The sequence below is a fragment of the Oncorhynchus clarkii genome, chromosome 12, assembly GCF_045791955.1.
Source record: "Oncorhynchus clarkii lewisi isolate Uvic-CL-2024 chromosome 12, UVic_Ocla_1.0, whole genome shotgun sequence".
In the NCBI taxonomy this organism is placed as follows: Eukaryota; Metazoa; Chordata; class Actinopteri; order Salmoniformes; family Salmonidae; genus Oncorhynchus; species Oncorhynchus clarkii.
In genome coordinates, this window is record NC_092158.1 from 103,229,906 (window position 1) to 103,245,281 (window position 15,376).

The following is a 15,376-nucleotide window of genomic DNA, read 5'->3' on the forward strand; positions in this document are numbered from 1 at the left end:
AAGGCACTGTACATGTCAGTAGTTACGAGCAAACTATATGAAAGGCTATATTATGTTGATAAAATTTGATTTGTATAATGTATGCCTTAAAGGTGGAAAACTTAATGGTGAAACTGCCATGTTCATTTGTGGTATTACAACATACACTACCGAACTTACTTCAAACAACCGACACTGATTTTTCCCTCAGACGTCATTGCATCACGGGACATTGTAGAACAGCAGAGTGTGTAGTGTTTTTGTTTCACCACGTTACCATGACGCTCCTCACCTCCACTTGATCAACAAAATCAAAAACAATAACAACGTAGGTGGGGGCGGACAGTGGCGCGGCTTCCATCTTTTATTGATCTTAATTGTTCTCCTCATTCCTCAGATCAATATTCCCTGTTCTGTGAGAGCAATGGCCAGGTCAGAGAGTATCCCTCTGGAGGAGGAGATGTTGAGCATCCTGGATCGATGCGGACCAGCTCTGACATATGTCCTACATAGCAAGTTTGGATGTACTGCTGTGCTCCATGGTGTTGATGCCGGTGCAATGAAGTTCAAGAAGCCAGGTGAGGAAAGGTTTTCTACCCAGCTGTCAAAGGACCTCAACAGTAAAAAGACAGTGAAAAATAACAGTAGCGTTGCTACATACAGGCACCGGTTAATCAGGCTGATTGAGGTAGTATGTACATGTAGATATGGTTAAAGTGACTATGCATATATGATGAACAGAGAGTAGCAGTAGCGTAAAAGAGGGGTTGGCAGGTGGTGGCTGGGACACAACGCAGATAGCCTGGTTAGTCAATGTGCGGGAGCACTGGTTGGTCGGGCCAATTGAGGTAGTATGTACATGAATGTATAGTTAAAGTGACTATGCATATTTGATAAACAGAGAGTAGCAGCAGTGTAAAAGAGGGGTTGGGGGGGGCACACAATGCAAATAGTCCGGGTAACCATTTGGTTACCTGTTCAGGAGTCTTATGGCTTGGGGTTAAAAACTGTCGAGAAGCCTTTTTGTCCTAGACTTGGCACTCCGGTACCGCTGGGGTCTTATACAATCTTTTGGACCGCCTGGTGTAGAGGTCCTGGATGTCAGGCAGCTTGGCCCCAGTGATGTACTGGGCCATACGCACTACCCTCTGTAGTGCCTTGCGGTCGGAGTCCGAGCAATTGCCGTATCAGGCAATGATACAACCAATTAGGATGCTCTCGATGTTGCAGCTGTAGATCCTTTTGAGGATCTGAGGACTCAAGCCAAATCTTTTTAGTTTCCTGATGAGGGATAGGTTGTTATTCTGGCACCACCCGGCCAGGTCTCTGACCTCCTCCCTATTGGCTGTCTCGTTGTTGTCGTGACCAGGCCTACCGCTGTTGTGTCGTCTGCAAACTTCATGATGGTGTTGGAGTTGTGCCTGGCCATGGGTGAACAGGGAGTATAGGAGGGGACTGAGCACGCACCCCTGGGGAGCTCCAGTGTTGAGGATCAGTGTGGCAGATGTGTTGCTACCTACCCTTACCACCTGGGGGCGGCTCATCAGGAAGTCCAGGATTCAGTTGCAGAGGGAGGTGTTTAGTCCCAGGATCCTTAGCTGAGTGATGAGCTTTGTGGGCACTAGGGTGTTGAACGCTGAACTGTAGTCAATGAATAGCATTCTCAAATAGGTGTTCCTTTTGTCCAGGTGGGAAAGGATAGTGTGGAGTGCAATAGAGATTGCATCATCTGTGGATCTGTTTGGGCGGTATGAAAATTGGAGTGGGTCTAGGGTTTCTGGGATAATGGTGTTGATGTGAGCCATTACCAGCCTTTCAAATCACTTCATGGCTACGGACGTGAATGCTACAGGTCTGTAGTCATTTAGGCAGGTTGCCTTTGTGTTCTTGGGCACAGGGACTACGGTGGTCTGCTTGAAACATGTTGGTATTACAGACTCAGTCAGGGACATGTTGAAAATGTCAGTGAAGACACCTGCCAGTTAGTCAGCACGTCCTGGTAATCCGTCTGGCCCCGCAGCCTTGTGAATGTTGACCTGTTTAAAGGTCTTACTCACGTCGGCTACAAAGAGCGTGATCACACAGTTGTCCTGAACAGCTGATGCTCTCATGCATGCCTCAGTGTTGCTTGCATCGAAGTGAGCATAGAAGTGATTTAGCTCGTCTGGTAGGCTCGTATCACTGGGCAGCTTGCGGCTGTGCTTCCCTTTGTAGCCTGTAATAGTTTGCAGGCCCTGCCACATAAGACAAGCTTCGGAGCCGGTGTAGTATGGTTCAATCTTAGCCCTGTATTGACGCTTTTCCTGTTTCATGATTCGTCGCAGGACATAGCAGGATTTCTTATAAGCTTCGGGCTTAGAGTCCCGCACCTTGAAAGCGATAGGTCTACCCTTTAGCTCAGTGCGAATGTTGCCTGTAAATCATGGCTTCTGGTTGGGGTATGTACGTACAGTCACTGTGGGGACGACGTCCTCGATGCACTTATTGATAAAGCCAGCAACTGATGTGGTGTATTCCTCAATGTCATCGGAAGAATCCCGAAACATGTCCCAGTCTGTGATAGCAAAACAGACCTGTAGTTTAGCATCTGCTTCATCTGACCACGTTTTATAGACAGAGTCATTGGTGCTTCCTGCTTTAATTTTTGCTTGTGAGCAGGAATCAGGATAGAGTTGTGGTCGGATTTACCAAATGGAGGGCGAGGGAGAGCTTTGTACGCATCTCTGTGTGTGGAGTAAAGGTGATCTAGATTTTATTTTCTCTGGTTGCACATTTAACATTTTGATATAAATGAGGTAAAACTGATTTAAGTTTCCCGGCATTAAAGTCTCCGGCCACTAGGAGCGCTGCCTCTGGGTTTCCTGCTTGCTTATTTCCTTATATAGCAAAATCTAGGGACTTCCTTAGATTTCGTGCACCAGCTGTTGTTTACAAATATTCACAGACCGCCCCCCTCGTCCTCAGTGTGCTGTTCTATCTTGCCGCTGCAGTGTATATCCCGCTAGCTGAATATCCATGTCATCATTCAGCCACGATTCCGTGAAACATAAGATATTACAGTTTTTGATGTCCCGTTGGTAGGATATTCGTGATCGTACCTCGTCTAGTTATTGTCCAATGATTGCACGTTGGCAAGTAATATTGACAGTAACGGCAGCTTTCCCACTCGCCTTCTGCGGGTCCGTACGAGGCATCCCGCTCTGTGGCCTCTGTACCCGCGTCTCTTCTTCTTTCAAATAACTGGGATGTTGGCCTTGTAGGGTGTTCGGAGAATGTCCTGTGCGTCCTGCTTGTTGAGAAAATCTTTGTCTATTCCGAGGTGAGGGATCACTGTCCTGATATCCAGAAGCTCTTTGTCTAATCCGAGGTGAGTGATCGCTGTCCTGATATCCAGAAGCTCTTAGTCTAATCCGAGGTGAGGGATCGCTGTCCTGATATCCAGAAGCTCTTTGTCTAATCCGAGGTGAGTGATCGCTGTCCTGATATCCAGAAGCTCTTTGTCTAATCCGAGGTAGTGATCGCTGTCCTGATATCCAGAAGCTCTTAGTCTAATCCGAGGTGAGGGATCGCTGTCCTGATATCCAGAAGCTCTTTGTCTAATCCGAGGTGAGTGATATCTGTCCTGATATCCAGAAGCTCTTTGTCTAATCCGAGGTGAGTGATCGCTGTCTTGATATCCAGAAGCTCTTAGTCTAATCCGAGGTGAGTGATCGCTGTCCTGATATCCAGAAGCTCTTAGTCTAATCCGAGGTGAGTGATCTGATATCCAGAAGCTCTTAGTCTAATCTGAGGTGAATGATCGCTGTCCTGATATCCAGAAGCTCTTTGTCTAATCCGAGGTGAGTGATCGCTGTCCTGATATCCAGAAGCTCTTAGTCTAATCCGAGGTGAGGGATCGCTGTCCTGATATCCAGAAGCTCTTTGTCTAATCCGAGGTGAGTGATCTCTGTCCTGATATCCAGAAGCTCTTTGTCTAATCCGAGGTGAGTGATCGCTGTCTTGATATCCAGAAGCTCTTAGTCTAATCCGAGGTGAGTGATCGCTGTCCTGATATCCAGAAGCTCTTAGTCTAATCCGAGGTGAGTGATCTGATATCCAGAAGCTCTTAGTCTAATCCGAGGTGAGTGATCGCTGTCCTGATATCCAGAAGCTCTTAGTCTAATCCGAGGTGAGTGATCTGATATCCAGAAGCTCTTAGTCTAATCCGAGGTGAGTGATCGCTGTCCTGATATCCAGAAGCTCTTAGTCTAATCCGAGGTGAGTGATCTGATATCCAGAAGCTCTTAGTCTAATCCGAGGTGAGTGATCGCTGTCCTGATATCCAGAAGCTCTTAGTCTAATCCGAGGTGAGTGATCTGATATCCAGAAGCTCTTAGTCTAATCCGAGGTGAGTGATCGCTGTCCTGATATCCAGAAGCTCTTAGTCTAATCCGAGGTGAGTGATCTGATATCCAGAAGCTCTTAGTCTAATCCGAGGTGAGTGATCGCTGTCCTGATATCCAGAAGCTCTTAGTCTAATCCGAGGTGAGTGATCTCTGTCCTGATATCCAGAAGCTCTTAGTCTAATCCGAGGTGAGGGATCGCTGTCCTGATATCCAGAAGCTCTTTGTCTAATCTGAGGTGAGTGATCGCTGTCCTGATATCCAGAAACTCTTTGTCTAATCCGAGGTGAGTGATCTCTGTCCTGATATCCAGAAGCTCTTTGTCTAATCCGAGGTAGTGATCGCTGTCCTGATATCCAGAAGCTCTTTGTCTAATCCGAGGTGAGCGATCTCTGTCCTGATATCCAGAAGCTCTTTGTCTAATCCGAGGTGAGTGATCGCTGTCCTGATATCCAGAAGCTCTTTGTCTAATCCGAGGTGAGTGATCGCTGTCCTGATATCTAGAAGCTCTTTGTCTAATTCCGATGTGAGTGATCTCTGTCCTGATATCCAGAAGCTCTTTGTCTAATCAGAGGTGAGTGATCGCTGTCCTGATATCCAGAAGCAATTTTTTTGCCGTAAGATACGGTTGCAGAAACATTATGTACGAAATAAGTTACAAACAACGCGAAAAAAAACATGTAATAGCACAATTGGTTGGGCGCCCGTAAAACTGCTGCCATTTCTTCCGGGGGCCATTTTGGATCTAGTTCTTAGTTCTTCCAACAGTGTGTAGTTCTGCCTCCTCTCAAGGTGAGATCCTGGTCAAAAGAAGTAGATGAAGAGGAACTCTTATTATCGTTGGTGTTTTATCAGAACACTTGCCATATATCTCACAGTATTTCCTACAGTATATCTCACAGTATTTCCTACAGCATATCTCACAGTATTTCCTACAGTATATCTCACAGTATTTCCTACAGTGTATCTCACAGTATTTCCTACAGTATATCTCACAGTATTTCCTACAGTATATCTCACAGTATTTCCTACAGTATTTCCTATGGTATATCTCAGTATTTCTTACAGTATTTCCATCAGTATATCTCACAGTATTTCCTACAGTATTTCCTATGGTATATCTCAGTATTTCTTACAGTATTTCCATCAGTTTATCTCACAGTATTTCTTACAGTATTTCTTACAGTATTTCCTACAGTATATCTCACAGTATTTCCTACATGATATCTCACAGTCTTTCTTACGGTATTTCCATCAGTATATCTCACAGTATTTCTTACAGTATTTCCTACAGTATATCTCACAGTATTTCCTACAGTATATCTCACAGTATTTCCTACAGTATTTTCCACAGTATTTCCTACAGTATTTCCTACATGATATCTCACAGTCTTTCTTACAGTATTTCCTACATTATATCTCACAGTATTCTTCTTCTATGTCTCATCTTTAAGTATTTAAGCACGAAACTGTCCATTCCGACTCCAGAGATGCAAGGAAAAGTGTTCCACCATTTATTGAGCTCTGTGGGGCCTATCATGAGACATTGAGGGAGGCCAGACGCTGGTATTTGGATGCTTTGTACCCTGCCTCGAAGAATGTAATCACCATTCACAACAATTTCATCCAGCACTTTGGCCAGAGGGAGTTTGAAGAGCTTCTTTCCCTTCAGACCAAGAGGGAAGTTTCCATCGAGGAGAACTTTAAAGATGGCCGCTTTGGATTGACCATCCAGGGGGCTTCTAGAGGGTTCAAAGCTGCTGTGTTAGAGGTGGAAGCCCTGTGCTGCAAAGTCCAAGAGGATTTTGCAAAGGAAGAGTTAAGTTTAATGGGCCTGAAATCTCCCATCAGTTCCCCAAGGAAGCCAGTAGATGACAACAGTTCTGACTATAAAGAGAGACATCAACATTTTGCCGGACTTCAAATTGTCAGGGTGAGTGTCACAGGAAACGATGGATAACATTGAAGTTGCAATCTGTGGTATTCTCTGCCTGATAATTCATCAAATATGTCCATGGCTGATGCGTTACAGGTTGAGAAGGTGGAGAACAAAGCTCTGAAGCAGGTCTTTGACCTTAGGAAGAGGCAGTTGCAGGTGTCTACCCCTTCTCAGCGAATGTACCAGCGCTTGCCTGTGCAATTCTGTGACCTGCTATGCAGAGTGGGCTTTCAGATGGAGTTTACACCACCTGACGGTAAGAGAGATTCAGATGGAGTTTACACCACCTGACGGTAAGAGATATTCAGATGGAGTTTACACCACCTGACGGTTAGAGAGATTCCGAGTTTACACCACCTGACGGTTAGAGAGATTCAGAGTTTACACCACCAGACGGTTAGAGAGATTCAGATGGAGTTTACACCACCAGACGGTTAGAGAGATTCAGATGGAGTTTACACCACGTTTAGGAAGATTTTAACACATTTTAACCCCAACATTTTTTCATGCTTCCACCCTCTTTGTAAAAGCCTAGTTACTGTATGTTCTTGTTTTGACAGTCATTTTCTGAAGATTTTAATTTAATTTACGTGATTAGTGATTCATTTACAAGTGTCCCTCATCTTAAGGTCAACCCCTGTTACGTGAACAGAACTCTCGTTTTAATATGGTGAAACTATTCCTATTCCTTCCTTTTTTTCAAAATAAACATTGAACATCAGGCTCCCGAGTGGTGCAGCTGTCTAAAGCACCGCATCTCAGTGCTAGAGGCTATATCACTACAGACCCTGGTTCAGCGGTCTAAGGCACCTCATCTCAGTGCTAGAGGCGATATCACTACAGACCCTGGTTCAGCGGTCTAAGGCACCTCATCTCAGTGCTAGAGGCGATATCACTACAGACCCTGGTTCAGCTGTCTAAAGCACCGCATCTCAGTGCTAGAGGCGATATCACTACAGACCTTGGTTCAGGCTCTCGAGTGGTGCAGTGGTCTAAAGCACCGCATCTCAGTGCTAGAGGCGATATCACTACAGACCCTGGTTCAGGCTCTCGACTGGTGCAGCGGTCTAAAGCACCGCATCTCAGTGCTAGAGGCTATATCACTACAGACCCTGGTTCAGGCTCTCGAGTGGTGCAGTGGTCTAAAGCACCGCATCTCAGTGCTAGAGGCGATATCACTACAGACCCTGGTTCAGGCTCTCGACTGGTGCAGCGGTCTAAAGCACCGCATCTCAGTGCTAGAGGCAATATCACTACAGACCCTGGTTCAGGCTCTCGAGTGGTGCAGTGGTCTAAGGCACCTCATCTCAGTGCTAGAGGCGATATCACTACAGACCCTGGTTCAGGCTCTCGAGTGGTGCAGTGGTCTAAAGCACCGCATCTCAGTGCTAGAGGCTATATCACTACAGACCCTGGTTCAGGCTCTCGAGTGGTGCAGTGGTCTAAAGCACTGCATCTCAGTGCTAGAGGCTATATCACTACAGACCCTGGTTCAGGCTCTCGAGTGGTGCAGTGGTCTAAAGCACCGCATCTCAGTGCTAGAGGCTATATCACTACAGACCCTGGTTCAGGCTCTCGAGTGGTGCAGTGGTCTAAAGCACTGCATCTCAGTGCTAGAGGCTATATCACTACAGACCCTGGTTCAGGCTCTCGAGTGGTGCAGTGGTCTAAAGCACCGCATCTCAGTGCTAGAGGCTATATCACTACAGACCCTGGTTCAGGCTCTCGAGTGGTGCAGTGGTCTAAAGCACCGCATCTCAGTGCTAGAGTCGATATCACTACAGACCCTGGTTCAGGCTCTCGACTGGTGCAGCGGTCTAAAGCACCGCATCTCAGTGCTAGAGGCAATATCACTACAGACCCTGGTTCAGGCTCTCGAGTGGTGCAGTGGTCTAAAGCACCGCATCTCAGTGCTAGAGGCTATATCACTACAGACCCTGGTTCAGGCTCTCGAGTGGTGCAGTGGTCTAAAGCACTGCATCTCAGTGCTAGAGGCTATATCACTACAGACCCTGGTTCAGGCTCTCGAGTGGTGCAGTTGTCTAAAGCACCGCATCTCAGTGCTAGAGGCTATATCACTACAGACCCTGGTTCAGGCTCTCGAGTGGTGCAGTGGTCTAAAGCACCGCATCTCAGTGCTAGAGGCTATATCACTACAGACACCATGGTTTGATTCCAGGCTGTATCATTACTGGATGTGATTGGGAGTCCCATAGGGCAGCGCGCAATTGGCCCAGCGTCGTCTGAGTATGGTCGGTGTAGGCCGTCATTCTATAAAGAATTTGTTCTTAACTGACTTGCCTAGTTAAACAAATGTTTTAAAAAAACTGTCAATCATAGTGTGAAAGCAGGTGAGCTGGTTCTATTACTTTTGGTGATTTGTGGTGGAAAAATTTGCAAGTCGAGCATGACACTATCACACCTTTTCCCCATAGATAGATAAGGCTAGGCGTTGTTTTTTGTGAAGCTTGCACTCAATTGACCCTCCCTGTTGCCCACAACAAGCTTCCATTCCACATGACACAAAGGGACAATTTACGTCTGATTTAAGTTGAAAACCTCCACCATGTTACCTTTAGAGGCACTTTAGTATTTGATCATTATTTACCGCCTTGAGATTGGAAAACATGTTTTTTAAATGACAGAATGTTAACAGGTTAACAGGAGGTGTAATAAATAGTTACACTAGCCGACACGTACTCTATCCGTGGGTCTACCGCAATCAGAATATGCAGGGCGGACACTTTCCCTAGTCCTTTCTCAGTCGAAGCACATAACCTATTCCTGGTGTGTAGCTAGAATAACACAACAACCGTCACAAAATGGTTTTATGTTGCCATGGAGTCCACCATTCTTATGTTTACGTCCACAGAGCAAAATCTGGGAGAGGGGATCTACTTCAGCAGCAGTGTCCATGGAGCAGAGAGGCTGTGGAAGGGCTCAGCTGACCAGGAGTACCTGTACTTCATTGAGGCACAGGTGCTGACTGGCAAGTCAATTGTTGGCTGTCCAGGTCTCATCGTGCCACCTCCCTTTGCCAGAGACCCACTCACCTTGTATGACAGTGTGAAAGGAGGCGGAGACACCTGGGTCGTCTTCAATGGTCACCAGGCTCTACCTGAATATCTGATCACCTGCAATAAGCCTACATACGTAAAACCTCACGGTAAGACATTCTACATGGCGTTCTACTTGACGTTCTACTTGATGTTCCACATGACGTTCCACTTGACGTTCCACTTGACGTTCCACTTGACGTTCCACATGACGTTCCACATGACGTTCCACTTGACGTTCCACTTGACGTTCCACATGACGTTCCACATGACGTTTCACACGACATTCTATAGAATACCCTGTTACTTCATTAAAACAGTGTGTTGTGTACCCATATGGTAGCCTAGTGGTTATAGTATTGGGCCAGTAACCTAAAGGTTGCTGAATCAAATCCCTCACCTGACAAGGTCAAAATCTGTTGTTCTGAGCAAGGCAGTTAACCCACTGTTCCCTGGGTGATGTGGATGTTGAGTAAGGCAGCTCCCCCCACCTCTCTGATTCAGAAGGGTTGGGTTAAATGTGAAAGACACATTTCAGTTGAAGGCATTCAGTTGTACACCTGACTAGGTATCCCCACCCTCCCTTTTATTCTCACAGCATTGTTCAACTGGGGTAAAGCTAAAAAGCCACAAAAGAATGAGGACATTGTCATCGAGGGCCTGGAAGTGGATCCGGCTGTCTTCCACGTTTCTTCCAAAGTGGATCGTTGGATCAAGGACCTGAACCTAAAGGAACCAGAGAGCAGCAGCATCCCACACGACGCTGTCTACCATGACATGAGAATCGAGGAGATGCTGAGGAAGGCCAGGGACAAAAAGTCCTTCAACAGGAACATTACAGCACCTAGCATCATGGTGGATTGGCAGCAGCAGCCAGGGGGACAGTCCCAGAGATTCCCCCCCTTCCATAACTTCCATCTGCAGCAGGCGCTGGACAGGAACCAGCCCCGCGTGGAGGTCTCTGCCCGGAGGAAAATGTACACGTTCACCCTGCCTGACACGACTGCTAACAACACAAGTGGAAACAGCCCCAAAAGCAGACAAATCGACAAGTTAGCAGGTACAGGTTGGTTTAATCCATACAGAGTTAATTTGTTATTTTAACCTTAGTTTACAAGGGGATAAGCTGAGTTCAAGTTAGCAGGTACAGGTTGGTTTATTCCATACAGAGTTAATTTGTTATTTTAACCTTAATTAACAAGGGAATAAGCTGAGTTCAAGTTAGCAGGTACAGGTTGGTTTATTCCATACAGATTTAATTTGTTATTTTAACCTTAGTTAACAAGGGGATAAGCTGAGTTCAAATTCAACACGTCCATTAGCCGGAAGTCTATTTGCATTTTCTTAACCTTTATATTTTGTTCTTGGATACCATTTATTGTGAGGAAGGTAACATTTTTAGAGCCGTGGAAACAACTATGACACGGGCAGGTGTTTGGCTAAGACTGTTCTTCTTTCTCGTGGCACTATCGTATCCTGTATACAACTATGCGAGCCCAGTTAGTGTTAGCGTGATGGCTAAGTGTGACATGGTTTTCTTATGGAAAATGCTAACTGTTCACCAACTTAGTAATAACTGTGTTTGCTCTAGCTCAACCGATTGAGAGTCTCCCCCGGCATTGGGATGCCATGCCAGCCAACACGTCCTGCCTGTCCTGCCTCATCCAGCCAGGAAGCCCAGAGCACAATGAAGTTTTAAAGCTGTTCCGAGACACCTGCCACAACAAAGTTACACAGGTAGGCTACCTGTTTTTTTTTTTTTTTTTTTTTTTTTTTTTTTTGATATGGGGATTGAAACCAGGTGTGTGTAATACAGACAAAACTAAACGAAAATGAAACATGGATCGGTGGTGACTAGGAAGCCGGCGACGTCGACCGCCGAACAAGGAGAGGGGACGACTTTGGAGGAAGTCGGTGACAGTTAGTATTTAGTTAAGCACTTAGAAGTAATGAAGAGGCCCCTCAGCTCATCTACGGGTCAGCTAGGTGAGGTGAGGGTGAGTGGATCTTTTTCAGCCCACAATAATAATCTAAGATGTATAGAAGGTATTCAGGATACATTTTAGCCCACAATAATAATCTAAGATGTATAGAAGGTATTCAGGATACATTTTAGAGTCTATTATTGGCTCGTATAAAGTGATTTTCCCTCAATTTATTTCAGATTGAGAGGATCCAGAACCCAACCCTGTGGAGGAGTCTCCAGATCAAGAAACACGACATGGAGCTCAGGAACGGTCACCAGAAGAATGAGAAGAGGCTCTTCCATGGAACATGCCACACAACCATCAATCACATCAACAACCATGGCTTCAATCGGAGCTTTGCTGGGACAAATGGTGAGACAGATATGTATGTTCCATGGACAAGGTCCCAGATCTGTTCGTCCTGTCTTGCCAACTCCTATGGCTTGTTGGTAAAAGTTATATGTACAATTCTATTGCTCTTGATTTAAAACTTAGCTTGTGCTTCTCATTTACTCAGTCCTGTCTCTGCAATAGTCTAAAACCTAAGCAATGTATCATTTTTCCAGGTACAGCATTTGGAAACGGCACCTACTTTGCTGTTGGTGCCAGCTACTCTGCCAGAAGCACATACTCAAGACCGGATCGCCAGGGGCAGAAGTATATGTACCTATGTCGAGTTCTGACTGGCGATTTCACAGCAGGACGACATGGGATGACAGTTCCTCCAGCTAAAAGCACCACGACTGTTGAACTCTACAACAGCGTGACAGACAACCCATCAGGACCATCTATGTTTGTCATTTTCCATGACAACCAGGCATATCCTGAGTACTTGATCACATTCTTCTAGACCCTGCGGAGAAAAGCAAAATAAACGAAATGCCCTTACTAAACTTTCAAAAGTCTTCCTTATGATTATGACTATGTGCCTTATAAACTGTTATACACAACTTTTATTGAAGAAATGAAAATGACTGATGTCACTTTTGCATGGAAAAGTCTAACCATTACAGGTTCTAATGTAACTGATGTTCTGAATGAGCTGCAAAATCTGGACCCCTACAAATCAGCCGGGCTAGACAATCTGGACCCTTTCTTTCTAAAATTATCTGCCGAAATTGTTGCCACCCCTATTACTAGCCTGTTCAACCTCTCTTTCGTGTCGTCTGAGATTCCCAAAGATTGGAAAGCAGCTGCGGTCATCCCCCTCTTCAAAGTGGGTGACACTCTTGACCCAAACTGTTACAGACCTATATCTATCCTACCATGCCTTTCTAAGGTCTTCGAAAGCCAAGTCAACAAACAGATTACCGACCATTTCGAATCTCACCATACCTTCTCTGCTATGCAATCTGGTTTCAGAGCTGGTCATGGGTGCACCTCAGCCACGCTCAAGGTCCTAAATGATATCTTAACCGCCATCGATAAGAAACATTACTGTGCAGCCGTATTCATTGATCTGGCCAAGTCTTTCGACTCTGTCAATCACCACATCCTCATCGGCAGACTCGACAGCCTTGGTTTCTCAAATGATTGCCTCGCCTGGTTCACCAACTACTTCTCTGATAGAGTTCAGTGTGTCAAATCGGAGGGTCTGCTGTCCGGACCTCTGGCAGTCTCTATGGGGGTGCCACAGGGTTCAATTCTTGGACCGACTCTCTTCTCTGTATACATCAATGAGGTCGCTCTTGCTGCTGGTGAGTCTCTGATCCACCTCTACGCAGACGACACCATTCTGTATACTTCTGGCCCTTCTTTGGACACTGTGTTAACAACCCTCCAGGCAAGCTTCAATGCCATACAACTCTCCTTCCGTGGCCTCCAATTGCTCTTAAATACAAGTAAAACTAAATGCATGCTCTTCAACCGATCGCTACCTGTACCTACCCGCCTGTCCAACATTACTACTCTGGACGGCTCTGACTTAGAATATGTGGACAACTACAAATACTTAGGTGTCTGGTTAGACTGTAAACTCTCCTTCCAGACCCATATCAAACATCTCCAATCCAAAGTTAAATCTAGAATTGGCTTCCTATTTCGCAACAAAGCATCCTTCACTCATGCTGCCAAACATACCCTTGTAAAACTGACCATCCTACCAATCCTCGACTTTGGCGATGTAATTTATAAAATAGCCTCCAATACCCTACTCAACAAATTGGGTGCAGTCTATCACAGTGCAATCCGTTTTGTCACCAAAGCCCCATATACTACCCACCATTGCGATCCGTATGCTCTCGTTGGCTGGCCCTCGCTTCATACTCGTCGCCAAACCCACTGGCTCCATGTCATCTACAAGACCCTGCTAGGTAAAGTCCCCACTTATCTCAGCTCGCTGGTCACCATTGCATCTCCCACCTGTAGCACACGCTCCAGCAGGTATATCTCTCTAGTCACCCCCAAAACCAATTATTTCTTTGGCCGCCTCTCCTTCCAGTTCTCTGCTGCCAATGACTGGAACGAACTACAAAAATCTCTGAAACTGGAAACACTTATCTCCCTCACTAGCTTTAAGCACCAACTGTCAAAGCAGCTCACAGATTACTGCACCTGTACATAGCCCACCTATAATTTAGCCCAAACAACTACCTCTTTCCCAACTGTATTTAATTTATTTATTTATTTTGCTCCTTTGCACCCCATTATTTGTATTTCTACTTTGCACTTTCTCCCATTGCAAATCTCCCATTCCAGTGTTTTACTTGCTATATTGTATTTACTTTGCCACCATGGCCTTTTTTTCCTTTACCTCCCTTATCTCACCTCATTTGCTCACATCGTATATAGACTTGTTTATACTGTATTATTGACTGTATGTTTGTTTTACTCCATGTGTAACTCTGTGTCGTTGTATGTGTCGAACTGCTTTGCTTTATCTTGGCCAGGTCGCAATTGTAAATGAGAACTTGTTCTCAACTTGCCTACCTGGTTAAATAAAGGTGAAATAAATTTAAAAAAAACCTAACCCTAACCCTAAACCTAACCCTAACCATAACCCTAGCCTGAACCACAACCCTAACCCTAGCCTGAACCACAACCATAACCCTAACCCTAGCCTGAACCACAACCCCAACCCTAGCCTGAACCACAACCCTAACCCTAACCCTAGCCTGAACCACAACCACAACCCTAACCCTAGCCTGAACCACAACCACAACCCTAACCCTGGCCTGAACCACAACCCTAACCCTAGCCTGAACCACAACCACAACCCTAACCCTAGCCTGAACCACAACCCTAACCCTAGCCGCAACCATAACTCTAACCCTAGCCTCCACCACATCACTAAACCTAGCCTGAACCACAACCATAACCCTAGCCTGAACCACAACCCTAACCCTAGCCTGAACCACAACCCTAACCCTACCCTGAACCACAACCCTAACCCTAGCCTGAACCACAACCATAACCCTAACCCTAACCCTAACCCTGAACCACAACCCTAACCCTAACCCTAACCCTAACCCTAACCCTAACCCTAACCCTAACCCTAGCCTGAACCACAACCCTAACCCTAGCCTGAACCACAACCATAACCCTAACCCTAACCTGAACCACAACCCAACCCTAGCCTGAACCACAACCCTAACCCTAGCCTGAACCACAACCCTAACCCTAGCCTGAACCACAACCACAACCCTAACCCTAGCCTGAACCACAACCCTAACCCTAGCCTGAACCACAACCCTAACCCTAGCCTGAACCACAACCCTAACCGTAGCCTGAACCACAACCATAACCCTAGCCTGAACCACAACCCTAACCCTAGCCTGAACCACAACCCTAACCCTAGCCTGAACCACAACCACAACCCTAACCCTAGCCTGAACCACAACCCTAACCCTAACCCTAGCCTGAACCACAACCCTAACCCTAACCCTAGCCTGAACCACAACCCTAACCCTAGCCTGAACCACAACCACAACCCTAACCCTAGCCTGAACCACAACCACAACCCTAACCCTAGCCTGAACCACAACCCTAACCCTAGCCTCCACCACATCACTAAACCTAGCCTGAACCGCAACCATAACCCTAGCCTGAACCACA

General features: G+C 46.0%; 1 protein-coding gene across 1 annotated transcript; it reads left to right on the forward strand.

Annotated features, from left to right (window-relative positions):
• Nucleotides 1–403: 403 nt before the first annotated feature.
• On the forward strand, nt 404–12,173 carry LOC139422634 (uncharacterized). The gene is made up of 8 exons (XM_071173781.1): nt 404–557; nt 5,816–6,294; nt 6,394–6,556; nt 9,173–9,466; nt 9,955–10,416; nt 10,948–11,093; nt 11,521–11,695; nt 11,890–12,173. The coding sequence occupies exons 1-8, from the start codon at nt 404–406 to the stop codon at nt 12,171–12,173; spliced, it is 2,157 nt and encodes a 718-aa protein (XP_071029882.1).
• Nucleotides 12,174–15,376: the final 3,203 nt, after the last annotated feature.

Bases quoted from the DNA above. Each gene is read 5' to 3' on its own strand.
- LOC139422634 (XM_071173781.1), top strand. From the start codon at position 404: ATGGCCAGGTCAGAGAGTATCCCTCTGGAGGAGGAGATGTTGAGCATC. The intron at 10,417-10,947 runs GTACAGGTTGGT...TGTTTGCTCTAG, and splicing joins ACAAATCGACAAGTTAGCAG to CTCAACCGATTGAGAGTCTC. The intron at 11,094-11,520 runs GTAGGCTACCTG...AATTTATTTCAG, and splicing joins GCCACAACAAAGTTACACAG to ATTGAGAGGATCCAGAACCC.